General features: G+C 41.5%; 2 protein-coding genes across 2 annotated transcripts; one reads left to right on the forward strand and one right to left on the reverse strand.

The window, feature by feature from the left end:
* Positions 1–2,681: 2,681 nt before the first annotated feature.
* Positions 2,682–5,231, forward strand: LOC129719092 (uncharacterized protein C2orf42 homolog). Its single transcript, XM_055670487.1, has 5 exons — positions 2,682–3,416; positions 3,470–4,349; positions 4,411–4,476; positions 4,537–4,698; positions 4,751–5,231. Exons 1-5 carry the CDS (start codon positions 2,824–2,826, stop codon positions 5,087–5,089), a joined length of 2,040 nt encoding a protein of 679 aa, XP_055526462.1. The 5' UTR covers positions 2,682–2,823; the 3' UTR covers positions 5,090–5,231.
* Positions 5,090–8,877, reverse strand: LOC129719091 (uncharacterized). Its single transcript, XM_055670486.1, has 4 exons — positions 8,533–8,877; positions 7,510–8,317; positions 6,309–7,453; positions 5,090–6,251 (listed from the first exon to the last, which is right to left on the reverse strand). Exons 1-4 carry the CDS (start codon positions 8,779–8,781, stop codon positions 5,286–5,288), a joined length of 3,168 nt encoding a protein of 1,055 aa, XP_055526461.1. The 5' UTR covers positions 8,782–8,877; the 3' UTR covers positions 5,090–5,285.
* Positions 8,878–14,326: the final 5,449 nt, after the last annotated feature.

A 14,326-nucleotide genomic window follows, 5' to 3' on the forward strand; every position in this document is an offset into this window, starting at 1 on the left:
GCGGATGCCCGTCCGCTCCAGCGCCTTTTGTGGTGTCGACATTTTCCAGTGCTTTTCGAACCTCTCCAATCGAAAACCTTATTTCTGGTAGACTTATGTCATACGAATTTACACTCTGGAAGCATTCGGGACGTATCGCAGGGGACGATGTACTATAGACACTTTGGAAGAAGTCGGAAAATAATTCAACAGCTTCATCAGCCGTATTTGAGGTTTTACTCGCATGTTGTAAACTGGACGGTATTCTAGGGCCAGCCTTAAGTGACTTAACATATTTCCAGAAAGAGGCCGGATTTTACCTTAGGTTTTGTTGTACATTTTGCAAATACGCCCTGTGAGTATCAGCAAGAAGATTCTTATACGTAGCTTCCATATTCCGAAGCACCCTACGGTTTTCTTGGGTTTTCGACTTGAAGAAGCTTTTTCTCATTTTCCGAAGCATGTTCCTTGAGTGGCGAAGTTCGGGAGTCCACCAAGACCTGCGAGTTGATGCATGGGGCGCACGACGTACAAGCGGAACATGTGTGTTGATTACCTCAAACAGTTTATCATAGAAAGTAGACATATCCAAATCGACGGATTCATTAACCAGATGCTGTTGCCAGTCGATAGAGGCAAGAGCATTATTCAGCACATCAAAATCGCACCGCCTGAAATTTAGCTCCACTTCGGCTGGTCGATCCGCAGCATATAACACATCGCAACGAGCATCGAGCAATACAACGAATGGTCTATGATGACAATCAACTGGTAGCAGCGGGTGTGGGGGCTCGTCTACTTCGACTTCATCCGGCATGTTACTGAAGAGCAAGTCCAGCCAGCGCCCATTCACATTTGTGAGATTGTTCAATTGAACTAAACCACAGGCGAGTAGTGTTTCAGTAAGTACTATCCCTTGTTCAGACGATGCATTACTGGGCAAATAACCGTTCAGATCCGCGTCACATTGCCATCTTAGGTGTGGGAGGTTGTAGTCCCCTAGCACCATTATAACGTCAGTATTGTCGACCTGATCAGACATTGCCCCGATTGCTGCAGAGTGAGCAGCGTACACATCAGCACTGGAATTTGGCCGTAAGTATATACAGCAGATGTAAAGTGAGCGACTTGGAAGGTGGACCCTAACAGCAACCTGCTCAAGATGGCTACTGTTCGGCAGTGAGATCAAAGTGCTTGTGATGTTATTTTTGATTGCAATAACCACACCACCACCCCGCGATAGTTCACTGGTACGCTCACTGCGGTCACATCTAAATAAGGAGTAGTCGGATGACAACTCCGAATCAATGATGTCAGGTCGGAGCCAGGTTTCAGTGAAGACTAGGACATCGTAGTCACAGCTGGAAAGCAACAGTCTCAGCTCGTTTGTTTTGGTACGTAGGCCCCGCACGTTCTGGTAGTACACAGTCAGACGAACGAAACTAATCATTCTATTACCACAGAGAACAGACTAACAGGCGACGAACAAACGGTCTGAAAAAAGTGTGTAGAATTTTGCATATGTGTCATGAATTATCCTCCAAATAATACCCCTCGTTATTCTTAATGGTAAAGTAAAGTGTGATGTCGCTACCGTCGCTAAACAGACTGTATTTTCATCAGTGTATGTAGTTTTCACTCCCGTTGGTACTGACGTTAAAATATATTGGCTAGGCCGTTCGCTCTACGGTAACGGTAGCGACATCACATCTTAGTTTACCACTCAGTATGACGGGGGCTGTAATTAGGAGAGTATATTTTTGCGTGTGCAATCTGTTTTACACACTTTTTATCGTTTGCTTGTTAGTCTGTTCTCTGTGCTATTAAGTCGACCCATATCGATTTTTTGGAATCCACGGTATTTCAACGTGTTTTGGCATTTGACGTGTGTAAGCAATAAAATCTGAATATGAAATGATTGATTTTGGTATGCATGACATGGCAAACCGAAATGTAAGATATTCGATTTTGTGCTGTGAACTGAAACGCAAGTGTATTCCACGTAGATATGAAATGTTGCATCTATTAGCATAGAAGTAAGTGTAATCAACTTGGCAGTAACGTGTCGATTTTTTACAGTGTACCCTTCCAGAGACACAGGCTAGATTAAAAATGGTAGCGAGACCTTGTTTGCTTCAACTTCAAGTTTTTGCAAAACAACACTATTGGCGATCGGTATTTGGCCACATGGGCGTGTATTGGCCACTACTGACCGAGTTCCGGAGATCAGTTCTGGGAATGGTTCCGAGACCTAGCATGCGACATATCAAGAACCTCGGACATGATAAATCAATGAGGTATACAAAGGTGAAGAAGAAGAAGACATTTATCTGTATTAGTAACGAAAAAGAAGTAAACAGAAGCACGTGTTGGGGTCGTGACGTAGATCTCCAGAAACAAGAAAAAGCCATTCGGAATTGTGTTTCGCATTGTTTAACGACGCAGGTAGGCGTTTTCAGTCGTAAACTGTCATAACTTGTGGAAATTTCTTGAAAAAAATGTACCAAACATTGATTTTTGGCATTGTTTTTTGACTTCTACGTCATCACTGTTAACAAAAAAGAAGCCCTTTAAACTCGAGACTCAAACCATCTCCGTACCTTTCTATTCCATTGAGGATAAATGCCATCTCTTGATAAAGCATATTTCAGGATTTTGAAGATTGCAAATAAACATTTGAAACTGGCATCTCTGCGGACAGCTGACAAAAGAAGTGGTATTTAATTTGTGATTTTTGTTGTTTTGGTTTGTTTGAATGGGTTGGATCCTAGAACGAATCCAGTAATTAAAATTGCATTATTTTATTTAAAGTATTTTGACCTTCTAGTACACATTATTGTGCAAATGATTAAGTTAGAATCCCGCTGGAGTAAACGGGGAATCAAAAAGTGTCCCAAATGTGGCACTTCCAATGGAAACCGAACGCTATGTTGTAAAAATAAAAGCTGTCGACATAGTTTTGCCACTCGTCCGTCCTCAACTAAGGACGAATACTTTAGTGCAGTTCAAATCAAGCATTCGTTGGAACAATCGGTAAAACTGTACAGCGTCCGTAAGATAAATAGTACAAAAATGATGCGAGGGTTTGTTGAAATTCGAGACTGCTCGGATAGAGTTGAAGATCAGCTGCTGCAGCATAAAACTGCTATTTGCTATGTGGATTGTCAACCGCATCCTGATGGAACCTGTCAGCATGTACGAGTAGCGTCTGAAACGAAAGAACTGGCAGAAGAGTTGGATTTTGACCACGAACAGCTATCGAAGCTTAACATTACAACTGGGATACGCAATGCTATTTTGGAGCAACACTTGAAATGTAGAGCTAATGGGATTCCGCTGGTGCAAAAGGTATCTGCAGATACCTTTGTGGTCAGGTGTGACGATGAATACCACCAATATGTGCCCTTTTGTCATGTCCAGCTAAAATATCCAGAGCGGTGTGTATAATTTAAATGTTTGTTGAAACAATATAATCCAAGTTTATTTGTAGCATAACCTACGATTGTACGGCATTTGATAGCGGTGAAGGATCCTCCTACTGTCACCATGCCTTTATTGCGGCCGCGGCCATACTTAGTACTCCGAAATACTATCCACTTTTCAGAAAACTCATCGATCGTGTTTTGGGTTCTACTGTTCCAGTTCTGGACAGTGCCGTTCTTCTCACCAGCACCGATAGTAATTTTTTAGACACACAAAGCGGTGACCATCTTCTGCTCACTACAATCGGACAGTCGGATGATCAGATGATCGACTGTAAAATGGATTTTGAAACGGAGTTGGCCACTATCTGTTTAACTAGTCCCGATGACGAGAACACTGCCTGCCCATCTCCTATTATTGAACTAGTTAATAGTAACGAGAACAGTACTTGTGGAACAGAAACGTTTGCTACAGCTTATGCTGATAATTTACAATTAATGGATTGCCAAATAGAATTGATGGACCAGTTTAGCCTCACAGATTGCATCGATTTTTGTCCTTCGGATATCGAACTTAGTGATGATAATTTTACCGTTGATCGAGGTTTGGATTCAGCAGTGATAACCATTGAACAGCCAGCAGAAGCAACCGTTAGTTCACCAAAACAGCCCAAGCCAAAGCTGTTAGAAATAACGACAAAAAAAGTTGCTTTGCGCCATTCGGCGAAAGTTGCTAAAGAGAAACTGAAAAAAGGAAGCTATAATGTGAGGAGATTAATGAGGATTCTCGAGTCGAACGGCGTTGTGTTTAACCGTCTGAAACGGAGCAAAGCAATTGAGTTGGCAGCTGCTGGGGAAACACCGTTAACAACTGATTCCTTACCGCCGTATGAAGCGATTGCATGTAATTTATCATTTACATGTTGGCTGGAGTCTGTGATAGAGCAAGTAAGAGTTAATTTTGATGCTGACATGTTACTGTTTTTTGACTAGGGTGTTTTCAATGTAGGTAAACTCTGTGATTGAATATGGGGGTGATGGAAAACCGTCACCACAGGTATTTAGCATTCATGAGGTAAGATTCGCTTGTAATGCCAGTTTCAATTACTTAGGAAATATATGTCGGTATTTGAAGGACTTTTTCAGTTGCCTTCGCGCACGTTTCTCGGTTGGGCATACTCGCCGGATGCCAGATCATGAAGTGATTATAAGCCATGGGCCAAGAAAGGGTCTCACCAGTCAGGTTTATAAATTTTCCTGCTACAAAAGCTTGCGAAACGTATTGAAAACGGATAAGGTGGGTTTCTAAGCAAATTTTCAAAAAAAAAAAAATGTTTCCTGTATTGCAGATAGCGCTTAAATTCGAAAAGTCTTTTTGTCGAAACGCTGATGGCTCTTTCGAAGAAATCGACCTGTGTGCACTATCCAGAAGTCAAACGCACACAACCAGAGGACCCCTGATCAAGCCCCTTCAATATAAGACGTACATCAAAATGGGCACTTACCGGAGCGACCCCAGCGGTAAGGTTTATCATTTTGTTATCGAATGGATCGCTGGAACGCTGCCCCGCACTCGATTTGGAGAGCTACGATTCACGTTTGAGTACGGACACAAAGAGAACCACGCGATTGTAGATCCGCCGGATGTTCGAAATAGAATTTCGGCACAGGATGAGACACACAGTTGATGGGTTTAAAGATTTGCGATATATTAGATACCGTTGTTGGAATGTGTACACTATATACATTTCAGGATAAAATAGCACCTGTGACATGCCAAGAAGGGTAATAAATATCTCCGGTATACAAATAAACAAAGTTGACTAACAATTTGGGTTTCTATTAATATAATAGCAAACATTAGTGCAAGTAGGGCTAATACAATTATTCTAGATTGGGCTGTATTCGGAACATAATCGTTTCGTTCAGCAGCCTGCGCCACTCCTTTCGGTACACGGACTTGTTGGCTGCTCTGAATAGTTTACATTTCGCTGCTCCGTTAATATCCGAGTACAGGAAATAACAGGTGGAAGCAACTAGCAGCTCTTGGTTGTAATTTTTCAGTGACCACTCAAACACATTCAGTACGCAGTCGTCGTTTAGCAGCGTTTTGATGATGTTTTGAACCGATTTTTCCACTGCCGGCAGCAGATATTTTTGCGATAAGCTTAGTGCGTCCAGACTGGCCTCTATCACCTTTGGGGGTGGAGCCATCCCTGTCAATTTGTTAACCGTCTGTAGTCTGATCAGGTAGAAGAAGTACTTCAGCCCGTCAACGCTTATGTTTTCCTGCAATTCCACCACATTTCTCCGTGATTCAATAAAATGATCGCCGTCGAACATTCTCTGGAAAACATCACTGCCTTGAATCAACAAGTTTTTGCTGACGAGCACTTGATTTGGTGTCCCATTTTCGCTGCGCACTTTGAAGATCACCTTTTCCTCGGGACTATTCTCGTCGCAAATGGTGAGCGTGTTGTCAAATTCCTTTGCTTCCAGTGTTTCACTTGGGGTTCCAGTATCCTCCTCTTCGCCACAAATGTTCAGATTGTGTGCCAACGTGGTAATTCCCGAGCAAGCTGCCACACTTAACCGTTGGTCGTAGACTTCTTCCTGCTCGTCGTCGTTCTCGTTCAGAATGATGTTCATCACCGTGTTCAGGATTTTCATATCGTACAGCAGTTTATGAAGTAGCTTCGGGTCCCGTACTACATAGGTGACGATGATGGAAACCTGCAGTTGGAGGGTCCGTTCACCTGTCCGAAGAATGTGGGCTATTTCGCCTTGACCGTATCCGGTTTCACCGATATTACCAAACAAGGACATCAGTTCGTTACAGGCGGATTTCATCTGAAAGATATAAATAAATCAGACTACCTTAATTGGTAAATCGCAGGAATAACTTACCTCATCACAGCTCCAGCAACGCGAATGCGCACTGTAGGGTATCTTGAATTCGTGCAGCCTAAAGACAAAATCCTGCTTGAGCAGTGGAAGAAAATGGTCCACATGTTTGATGATGTTCGCGATTATCTGGAATGCTCGGCCACGTGGTTTCTTTGTCAGCTTGCATATTTTCAGCAGAGTAACGAGCGTCTCCGGGTGTACAAATTCTAATCCGCGACGTGACTTGGAAATTGACCACAGCAAGGTAAGAATTGGTTGCATTGCATTTCTTTCGAACGCTCGCGATGAAACAATTTCCAGCTCAATATCGTGTATTTCATTATCGTCTATCGTGTCATCGAAACTGCACAAATTGTGCCGTCTTGGTTCAGGTTCCGAGGGTTCCTCTATATCGGCAGTTGGCATCTCATTCGTTAAGTAGGTATTGGAATTATCATCATACAAGTAAGCTAGAATGTCGAATTCGCTAGGTCTAGCGTCGTCCACTGTGTTGTCTTCATCGACGACCATGGCCGATGTTATTCGTTCTTCTTGTAATCCAACTGGGTCGGGGTCACCCTCGTCATCGCTACAGACGGGCGAGTATACGTCGTCGTCATCATTATCAAAATCGTCATCATTAAAATCGATCCGCGCCGGACTGGACCCTGAACTGGATGGGTTTTTATTGCTCACATAACCGCTACTTCCACTTTCCGGTGATTCGGGGGCATTAACGTATGGGTCAATTTTTGCCATCTTGGCTTCCCGATAGAAGGTAGAGCTTTTGTAGTTAAACAGTTCTACGCTGCGTTTTTGTTTTGCCTTTTGACTGCTAGACCGACGCTTTGAGTAGATGCTAGTATTTAGTGTTTCTTCGTCGTCATGTTTAATGTGATGTACTTGCTTTTCAGCGATGATATCTTTTAGTACGCCAATCAAAAAACTGACTAGCCCATTGCCTAGCAGAATATCAAAGCTAAGCGAATCGAACCGATACTGGTAGAGCGCATACAAAATTATACTCAGTTGTCGTTTTTCGTGACACTGTTTGGCCAATTGCATTAGAGCTTGGAGAGCACCACTTCGGCGGATGTGTCCCCGATTGCAAGCTTCTTTTGCGAGTAAACATATCACGCTCGTGCAGTAGTTTTTTTCCGAGTCATCTGAAAGAACCACATGATGAGAAAGGAAACATTGATTTCGAACTAAATTTACTCACCCAAATTGGCATACATGATCAAATCCGATGCCATTGTTATTACATCGCAAGTGGTTAGTTTATCGATTGCGTCAGGATTAGAGGCAAGGTTGTAAACAACCTTCAGAGCTAACGCTCGAAACTGGCTTGTTTCGGCGCAGAGAAATACCAAACATTTAACACCGCAACCATTCTCGCCGTACACCTCTTCGGCCACCTGTGCGCTAACCGTGCTCGTCACCATCTGTAAGCACTTCAAGATACCGATGAAAAGTTCTATGGTTTCCTTAGCCTCTGGCATTTTAAAGTCCTGAGAATCCTTCCACCGGTAACTCTTAACCAGCTGGTAACCAACGATATCGCAGTGATGACTGTTTTCCATGTGGCGTACGATGTTTTTAAATTTCTCTTTCGTTACGGTACGATCGGGGGCGTGCAACCGTTTTATGACCACTCGCTCCGTCTCTTCATCTAGCGATTCAGCGCAGGATGGACTCTCCGCCTCTTTCGATACATTTCGGGCTAGTTTAACGAGCAGCGCTACGATCCGCTTCACGCAGTTTTGGCTAATCATTACACTTCGAATGGATTTCTCGTTCCACAGCTGCCGAATGGCACGGATGGCCATTATCAGTACAGCGCTGTTGTCCGGCTCGGCGAGAATCGAATTCAGCGCGTAGATTGTGTTGCTGCAATCTTTTGCCAGTACATAGCTGATCGCAGGAAATTGGGCCAAGTTACCGAGCAGCCGGCAGCTTCGGCACTGGATCGCCGGGTTGGACAAGTGGATACAAGAAATCAGCGGAGTCAGTATACCCTCTTCGTAGGCCTAAAACAAAAATCAATTGATTTATTAAAATTGAACAATATCAGGAATGAATGAACATCCATAATTATTGATAAAACGTCTAAGACTCAAACCATTGTGCTTCAACCGGTTATTCAACAACATGTCACACCTCCTAGACCGGCTGTACTGTAATTGCTTTGTTTGCCCTATTCGATCGATTGTAATTAGAAAAAAATGGAAAATAAAATTCTCACCTGTTTGGCACAATCTTTTCGCATACAGCAGTTCCCAAGAATACTGAGGCTGACCTCCAGCAGCTTTTCGTTCGGTTTGTCGAGCTGTGCCACCAGCAGCTTGATGCCACCAAGTGAAAAGAAGTGCTGCATACCAGCTTCACTGTTGATGACCTCCGTTCGGATTCGGACCAATTTGCGGTAGAGGGTGGCCCGGTCTACCGGTTTTCGCACTTCCTCTAGCAGGCTGGCTACCTGAACACGATTCATAGCAGTTTTTGCACTGTTTCGGGGCCAATTTCCCAGGGAAAATCACAAAAAATTGCTCACACCCGAACCAGGTAAGATTTTTAACTTTTCTGTCAAAACTTGTTGGTTGCAAGTGTCCGCCGAGAGATGAAAGCGTGCTTAGTCGGGATTATCACCTCTCAGGGAAGGGTTCGAGCCTTCGGTTGAACATTAATTGGAAACGATAGAACCGATTGGACATAAAATTTATCATAAGCAGTAAATTATTAGATTAAATATGTGGCGAAGTTTAATACGGGACGATATAATTAAAAGATTATTCGTAGAAACTTAACAGGTAAAGTTGTAAAATTAAAACCTCTGCCTTGTTTGGGATCAGGAAGATGATCTAGACCATGTATTGTACGTCAATTTCAGGAATAAATTTAAAATTCAATTCTGTTTATTAATTCGTAGGTAGAAACCTAGGTTGTGTTGAGATCTGATAGAAATTTCTATTATTCTTTCTTGTAACTCTGATGTTACAAATTTTCGGTTGTTCTAAGTAATAGTTATAGTACCTAGTTAGGATTACCATTTGGACGGAGTTAAAAATCAGGAACTTTTTTCCAGCAAAAATTTGACCTAAGCTAATTTTATTTTTTTTAGGTATCAATAAATAAAACACGTAATTTGAGATTTGCACTTCAAAGTACGCCAAAAGACTATGATTTAACGTATTTCTCGAACGATTCAATTTTTCAACTTTGATTCATTACCTAGATACCTAAAAATGCAACACTAGTAAACTGTTTGAAATAAACTTAACAATTGTCAAAAAACGTTTAACGGTTTCAACGACTAGACGATTTCTCTCGTTAAGATTCAACCAAATAAAAATTTCTTTCGAAATAAGTTCGTTTTTTCCCGGAGTCAAGATGATAATACTGAACAATTTGCTACTTTTTGAATATCCGGCATCAGTCAGAAAAATCAGGACAAATGCTAAAATATGAAAAATAAATCAGGACGTTCCAAATGGTTTCAAAATCAGGACATGTCCTGCTAAATCAGGACGGATGGTATCCCTATACCTAGCAATAAAAGCATAAAAGCAAAGTGATAATAGCGAATTCGGAAGTTTTTAACAACTCTCCCTTGTTTCTGTTCAGCTGCCGTTTCAAGCTTTAGGACCAGAATGGCCATTCTGTTTTGGAACAGAGTGGTTTATGTACATAAATCGAGGTAATACCATCATGTAACATATTACATGTGATATATAACTTGTCACTTGTCCTGTAACATGTTACACGTGGTTTGTAATATGTTACACGTAAAGTAACTCGAAAAATGTAACATGTCAAATATCATGTAATATGTAACATTTTGTGTTACATGTAATGTTACACGTCACATGTTACATGTGACATGCCATGTACATCATATAACATGTGACACTAGCCATTTTATACGAGTTCACGTCATTTTTATTTGTGTTTATGTACATAGACCACTCTGTTCCGAAACGATACGAGGATTCCAGTAAAATATATATGAAGTCAGAGTAGTTGATGTACATTGGTATGGTGAATTCACTTATTTCGCCAAAAAATGGTAATTTTTTGTATTCACATGTTAAACCACTTCATAACCTTTATATTAAAACATTTTGTTTGAAAGAATCCGATGAACAGAATTTTATTCAAAGATTTTCTGAAAATTGCTTCTCCTGAAAAATTTGCTCGATGGCACATAGACCACTCTGTTCCGCAACGGCTCATATTAGGAGCGGCTTTCGGCAGTGGCTAGTCTGAAGAATGAAATATTTATATGCGCACACCATAGCAAAGATGGTAGCTACATAAGGGGACTCGAACTTGGTGACCCAATCTTTTTAAATTGGAACTACGAACAGTCATGAAAATATGATACGAAAGTTTTAACTCCGACCTAGGCCACGAAAAAACTAAACATCATGTTGAGTCGAGGCGCAAAGATGAAAATTTTGAGGGCCGATTATCCAACTGAAGCCTGATCAAAATCTACGCACAGACAAAGCTCGGAAAATGGACCGAGCACTTAGCAAGCACTCTTGTCACGCTCCTCACCAACATTTACCTCTCTGAACGGATCCACCACTGACAGCTTCTGAAATAATAAAGATTTGAGATGAAAATAAAAATATGCATTTTTTCAGTTTTTTTTTCGGAATTAAAAATTGTAGTCTTTGTTTTGAACATAATAAACTGCGTGGGATGCAGCTTGACATGTTTTAACCTCTACCAGAACGAATAGCTTTAGCTAATATTGGGTATCTATTAGATACTATCTAACCCCCGATGGAAACTTTGGTCGCATGCTGACTGGGAAGGGGAGTTGTACGCGGCTGTGTGTCCATGTTATGGGCGGCGTACAACAGTGTCTAACTCGGAGCGGGCGGCTGATTCATGAAATGCGGTGCTTCGCCAGCTATATCTAAAAAGTCTGTTGCGAGACTAGATATCGCCGGCCTAGAATATGAGTTATTATGAACATCCCAGATGGTCTCGAGGTACGATGCTGGCCTAACAAACCAGTCGTCATAGGTTCGAGTCTCGTCTCGGGAGAGACTGTTAGTGTCAGTAAGATCGTAGCGCTAGCCCCGCAAGTGTCCTGTACACTAAACAGTCGGCTGCGAAGTCTGTGTATAAATAAACAGAAGGTCAAGTTCCGAATCGGAATGTAGCACCAAGGCTTTGCTTAGCTTTGTACAATCCAGATAATAATACGGAATGAAATGATTAGCATGAAGCTAGGTGATCGAAGAAGGCAAACGATTATTGGAAACTCGATACTTGGAATGTAACGGCTCTACTCGAACTGGTATGCGCAAGAATCCTGGCTTTTGAAGGCTACGGAAGGTGAAGGTAGAGGTTGCAGCTTTCCAGGAAGAGCGTTGGCTGAAAACGGGAGAACGTGTATTCCGGGCAGTACATCCTATTGCGGACACTTCAATTAAGTGCCACATCTTTAGAGGCGAGCCAGCCAAAAGATAAAAGCCTCCTTAATAAAAAAGTACCGCATTTACTACAGTGACGGAATGAAGCAGCAAATAGAGTCGGTTTGTGCCTATAGGGAAACAGATGAAGTGTGTCATTAGATGGAGGCCGATCAGTGAGCTGATGCGCAGATCTGAAGGAAGACTTCTTCCGCCCAGTATTTGTGAAGCTGCCATTCTACTACAACTAAAAAGGGCCTGAGGCGTATCAATTTCGCTGTAGCACATATTTTGAATGCCGAAAGCTGTCTCGTGGTAAGCATAATCCGCGCCCGGTTGTCTAACGCAGGGCTAACTAAATCGTGCTCCGCGGAGCACTTAGTGGCCAGCCCACTGTAGCCTGCTATATTTTATCAGCTTGATGATAAGGGTTAGTAAGCTTGGTTCAACCGCCTGTACCACACTCTATTCTCCAGTTTTCCACCAAGTATTGAACACAGAATTTTACGCTTGCAGACTTCAAGTGCTCGCCAATCGGCCTCCTTCATCGACTAACATTCTTGGCCGTAGGGCACCACCTGGAGAATCAGTGATATCCCCTATGGCAATCTAATACCATGACTCGACGAACTTTCTACCTGCCTGCTATCTATCGGCCATCATGTACTTTGTTTCGGTAGACTTGATGATAAGTCCAATTCTCGCTGCAAATGCCTTCTTCACTACTTTACGGTTAATACCGACGATATCAATATCATCCACAAAATCAACAAGCATATGAGACTTCAAAATAATGGTACCCCTTCTTTGCACGCCAGTTCTCTGTACTACACTCCCCAAGGCAATGTTAAAAAAACCGATTCGATCACCTTGCTTCTGACCGACCAACGTAACGAACGGGTCCGAAATCACGTCGGCTACCCTGACGCATGATAAGAAACTGTCAAGAATGGCACCAATCAGTTTAATCAGTTTTGTTGGGAAAACCTTGTTAAAGCATTATCTGTCATAACTCGTTGCGCTTAACTTAATCGTATGCCATTTTGAAGTCTAAAAACAAATTGAACTAGTCAAGGATTTGACGCGAAGCACATATTTGTTTCATTCTTCCTGGAAACCACACTGGGACTTTCTGACGAAGGCTTCCTCCAACGGCCTCGGTATATAACACAAGAAGCGGGAGAAAATCTTATATACAAGATTATGGAGTGTTATGTCTCGATAGCTTTTTATAGGCTAGGCGATTGAAGTAGTTTGTCTTCGACCCTAACTTTTAAGATGAGCTAGGTGCACGGTCACTCCCAGCTTCATGAAACTCGGCTAGCAGCTGTCCTTTTCAGCTGTTTTGCGTGTGTGTGTGTGTGTTTTACCTTTGTTATACTAAACAAAGGTTATGAAATCGATCGAAAAACGCAAAATAGATCCAAGATCCGGAGGGCCCAATTGTATATATCATTCGACTCAGCTCGACGAACTGAGCAATGTCTGTTCGTGTGTATGTGTGTGTGTATGTGTGTGTGTGTATGTATGTTGTCTGTATGTATGTGCCGCAAAATACTAACGCACCTTTCTTATAGAACGCAATATCCGATTTTGATAATTTTATATGCAAATGAAAGCTACTGTGCTCCCCCAGAATGCTACCGAGTGGATTTTTGATTATTGGCTTAGATTTTGAGATATTGATCAAAGAGTTTTTTTTAACATAGGGTATTTAACTTTAAACACAAAATGAATCTGTTGAGGGCCAAGTGTCGTATACCAATCGACTCAGTTCGTCTAAATGAACATTGTCTATATACATGTGTATGTGTGTATGTACGTTAGCATTTGTAAATATTTTGTTTATTTGTGTCGTATATCAAAATCGAATAAAAAAAATAAATCCCACCTTTCACAGAATGTATTATTCGATTTAAGTGTTTACAAGTGCAAATGGAAGCTCCAAACCCTTTTGAAAATCATACTGAGCGAGTTTTTTATTGGTTGCTTGATTTTTAGAATATTTACCAAAGAATTTTTAAACATGGAGTAATTTACTTTTTGGATCTTTTCTCTCTCTATCCTTTTACCTTTGTTATACTAAACAAAGGTTATAAAATCGGTCGAAAAACGCAAAACAAATCCGAAGACCAGAGGGCCGAGTGGTATATACCATTCGACTCAGTTCGACGAACTGAGCAATGTCTGTTCGTGTGTATGTGTGTGTGTGTATGTATGTATGTTGTCTGTATGTATGTGACGCAAAATACTAACGCACCTTTCTTATAGAGCGCAATATCCGATTTTGATGATTTCATATGCAAATGAAAGCTACTGTGCCCCTTCAGAATGCTACCGAGTGGATTTTTGATTATTGGCTTAGATTTTGAGATATTGATCAAAGAGTATTTTTTTACATAGAGTGTTTAACTTTAAACATAAAATAAATCTGTTGAGGGCCAAGTGCCGTATACCAATCGACTCAGTTCGTCTGAATGAACATTGCCTGTATACATGTGTATGTGTGTGTGTACGTTAGTGTCCGTAAATATGTTGTTTACATGTGTAGTATATCAAAATCGATTTTTAATAGTTTTTTTTACTAACAATATTCAATAGATTTTAAAG

Source organism: Wyeomyia smithii, chromosome 1 (genome assembly GCF_029784165.1).
Source record: "Wyeomyia smithii strain HCP4-BCI-WySm-NY-G18 chromosome 1, ASM2978416v1, whole genome shotgun sequence".
In the NCBI taxonomy this organism is placed as follows: domain Eukaryota; kingdom Metazoa; phylum Arthropoda; class Insecta; order Diptera; family Culicidae; genus Wyeomyia; species Wyeomyia smithii.

Coding starts and splice junctions, on each gene's coding strand:
- LOC129719092 (XM_055670487.1), top strand. CDS start 2,824: ATGATTAAGTTAGAATCCCGCTGGAGTAAACGGGGAATCAAAAAGTGT. Junction 4,477..4,536: donor AGGTATTTAGCATTCATGAG/GTAAGATTCGCT, acceptor CGGTATTTGAAG/GACTTTTTCAGTTGCCTTCG. Junction 4,699..4,750: donor ACGTATTGAAAACGGATAAG/GTGGGTTTCTAA, acceptor CCTGTATTGCAG/ATAGCGCTTAAATTCGAAAA.
- LOC129719091 (XM_055670486.1), bottom strand. CDS start 8,781: ATGAATCGTGTTCAGGTAGCCAGCCTGCTAGAGGAAGTGCGAAAACCG. Junction 8,318..8,532: donor GAAAAGATTGTGCCAAACAG/GTGAGAATTTTA, acceptor TTTTTGTTTTAG/GCCTACGAAGAGGGTATACT. Junction 7,454..7,509: donor GATCATGTATGCCAATTTGG/GTGAGTAAATTT, acceptor TGGTTCTTTCAG/ATGACTCGGAAAAAAACTAC.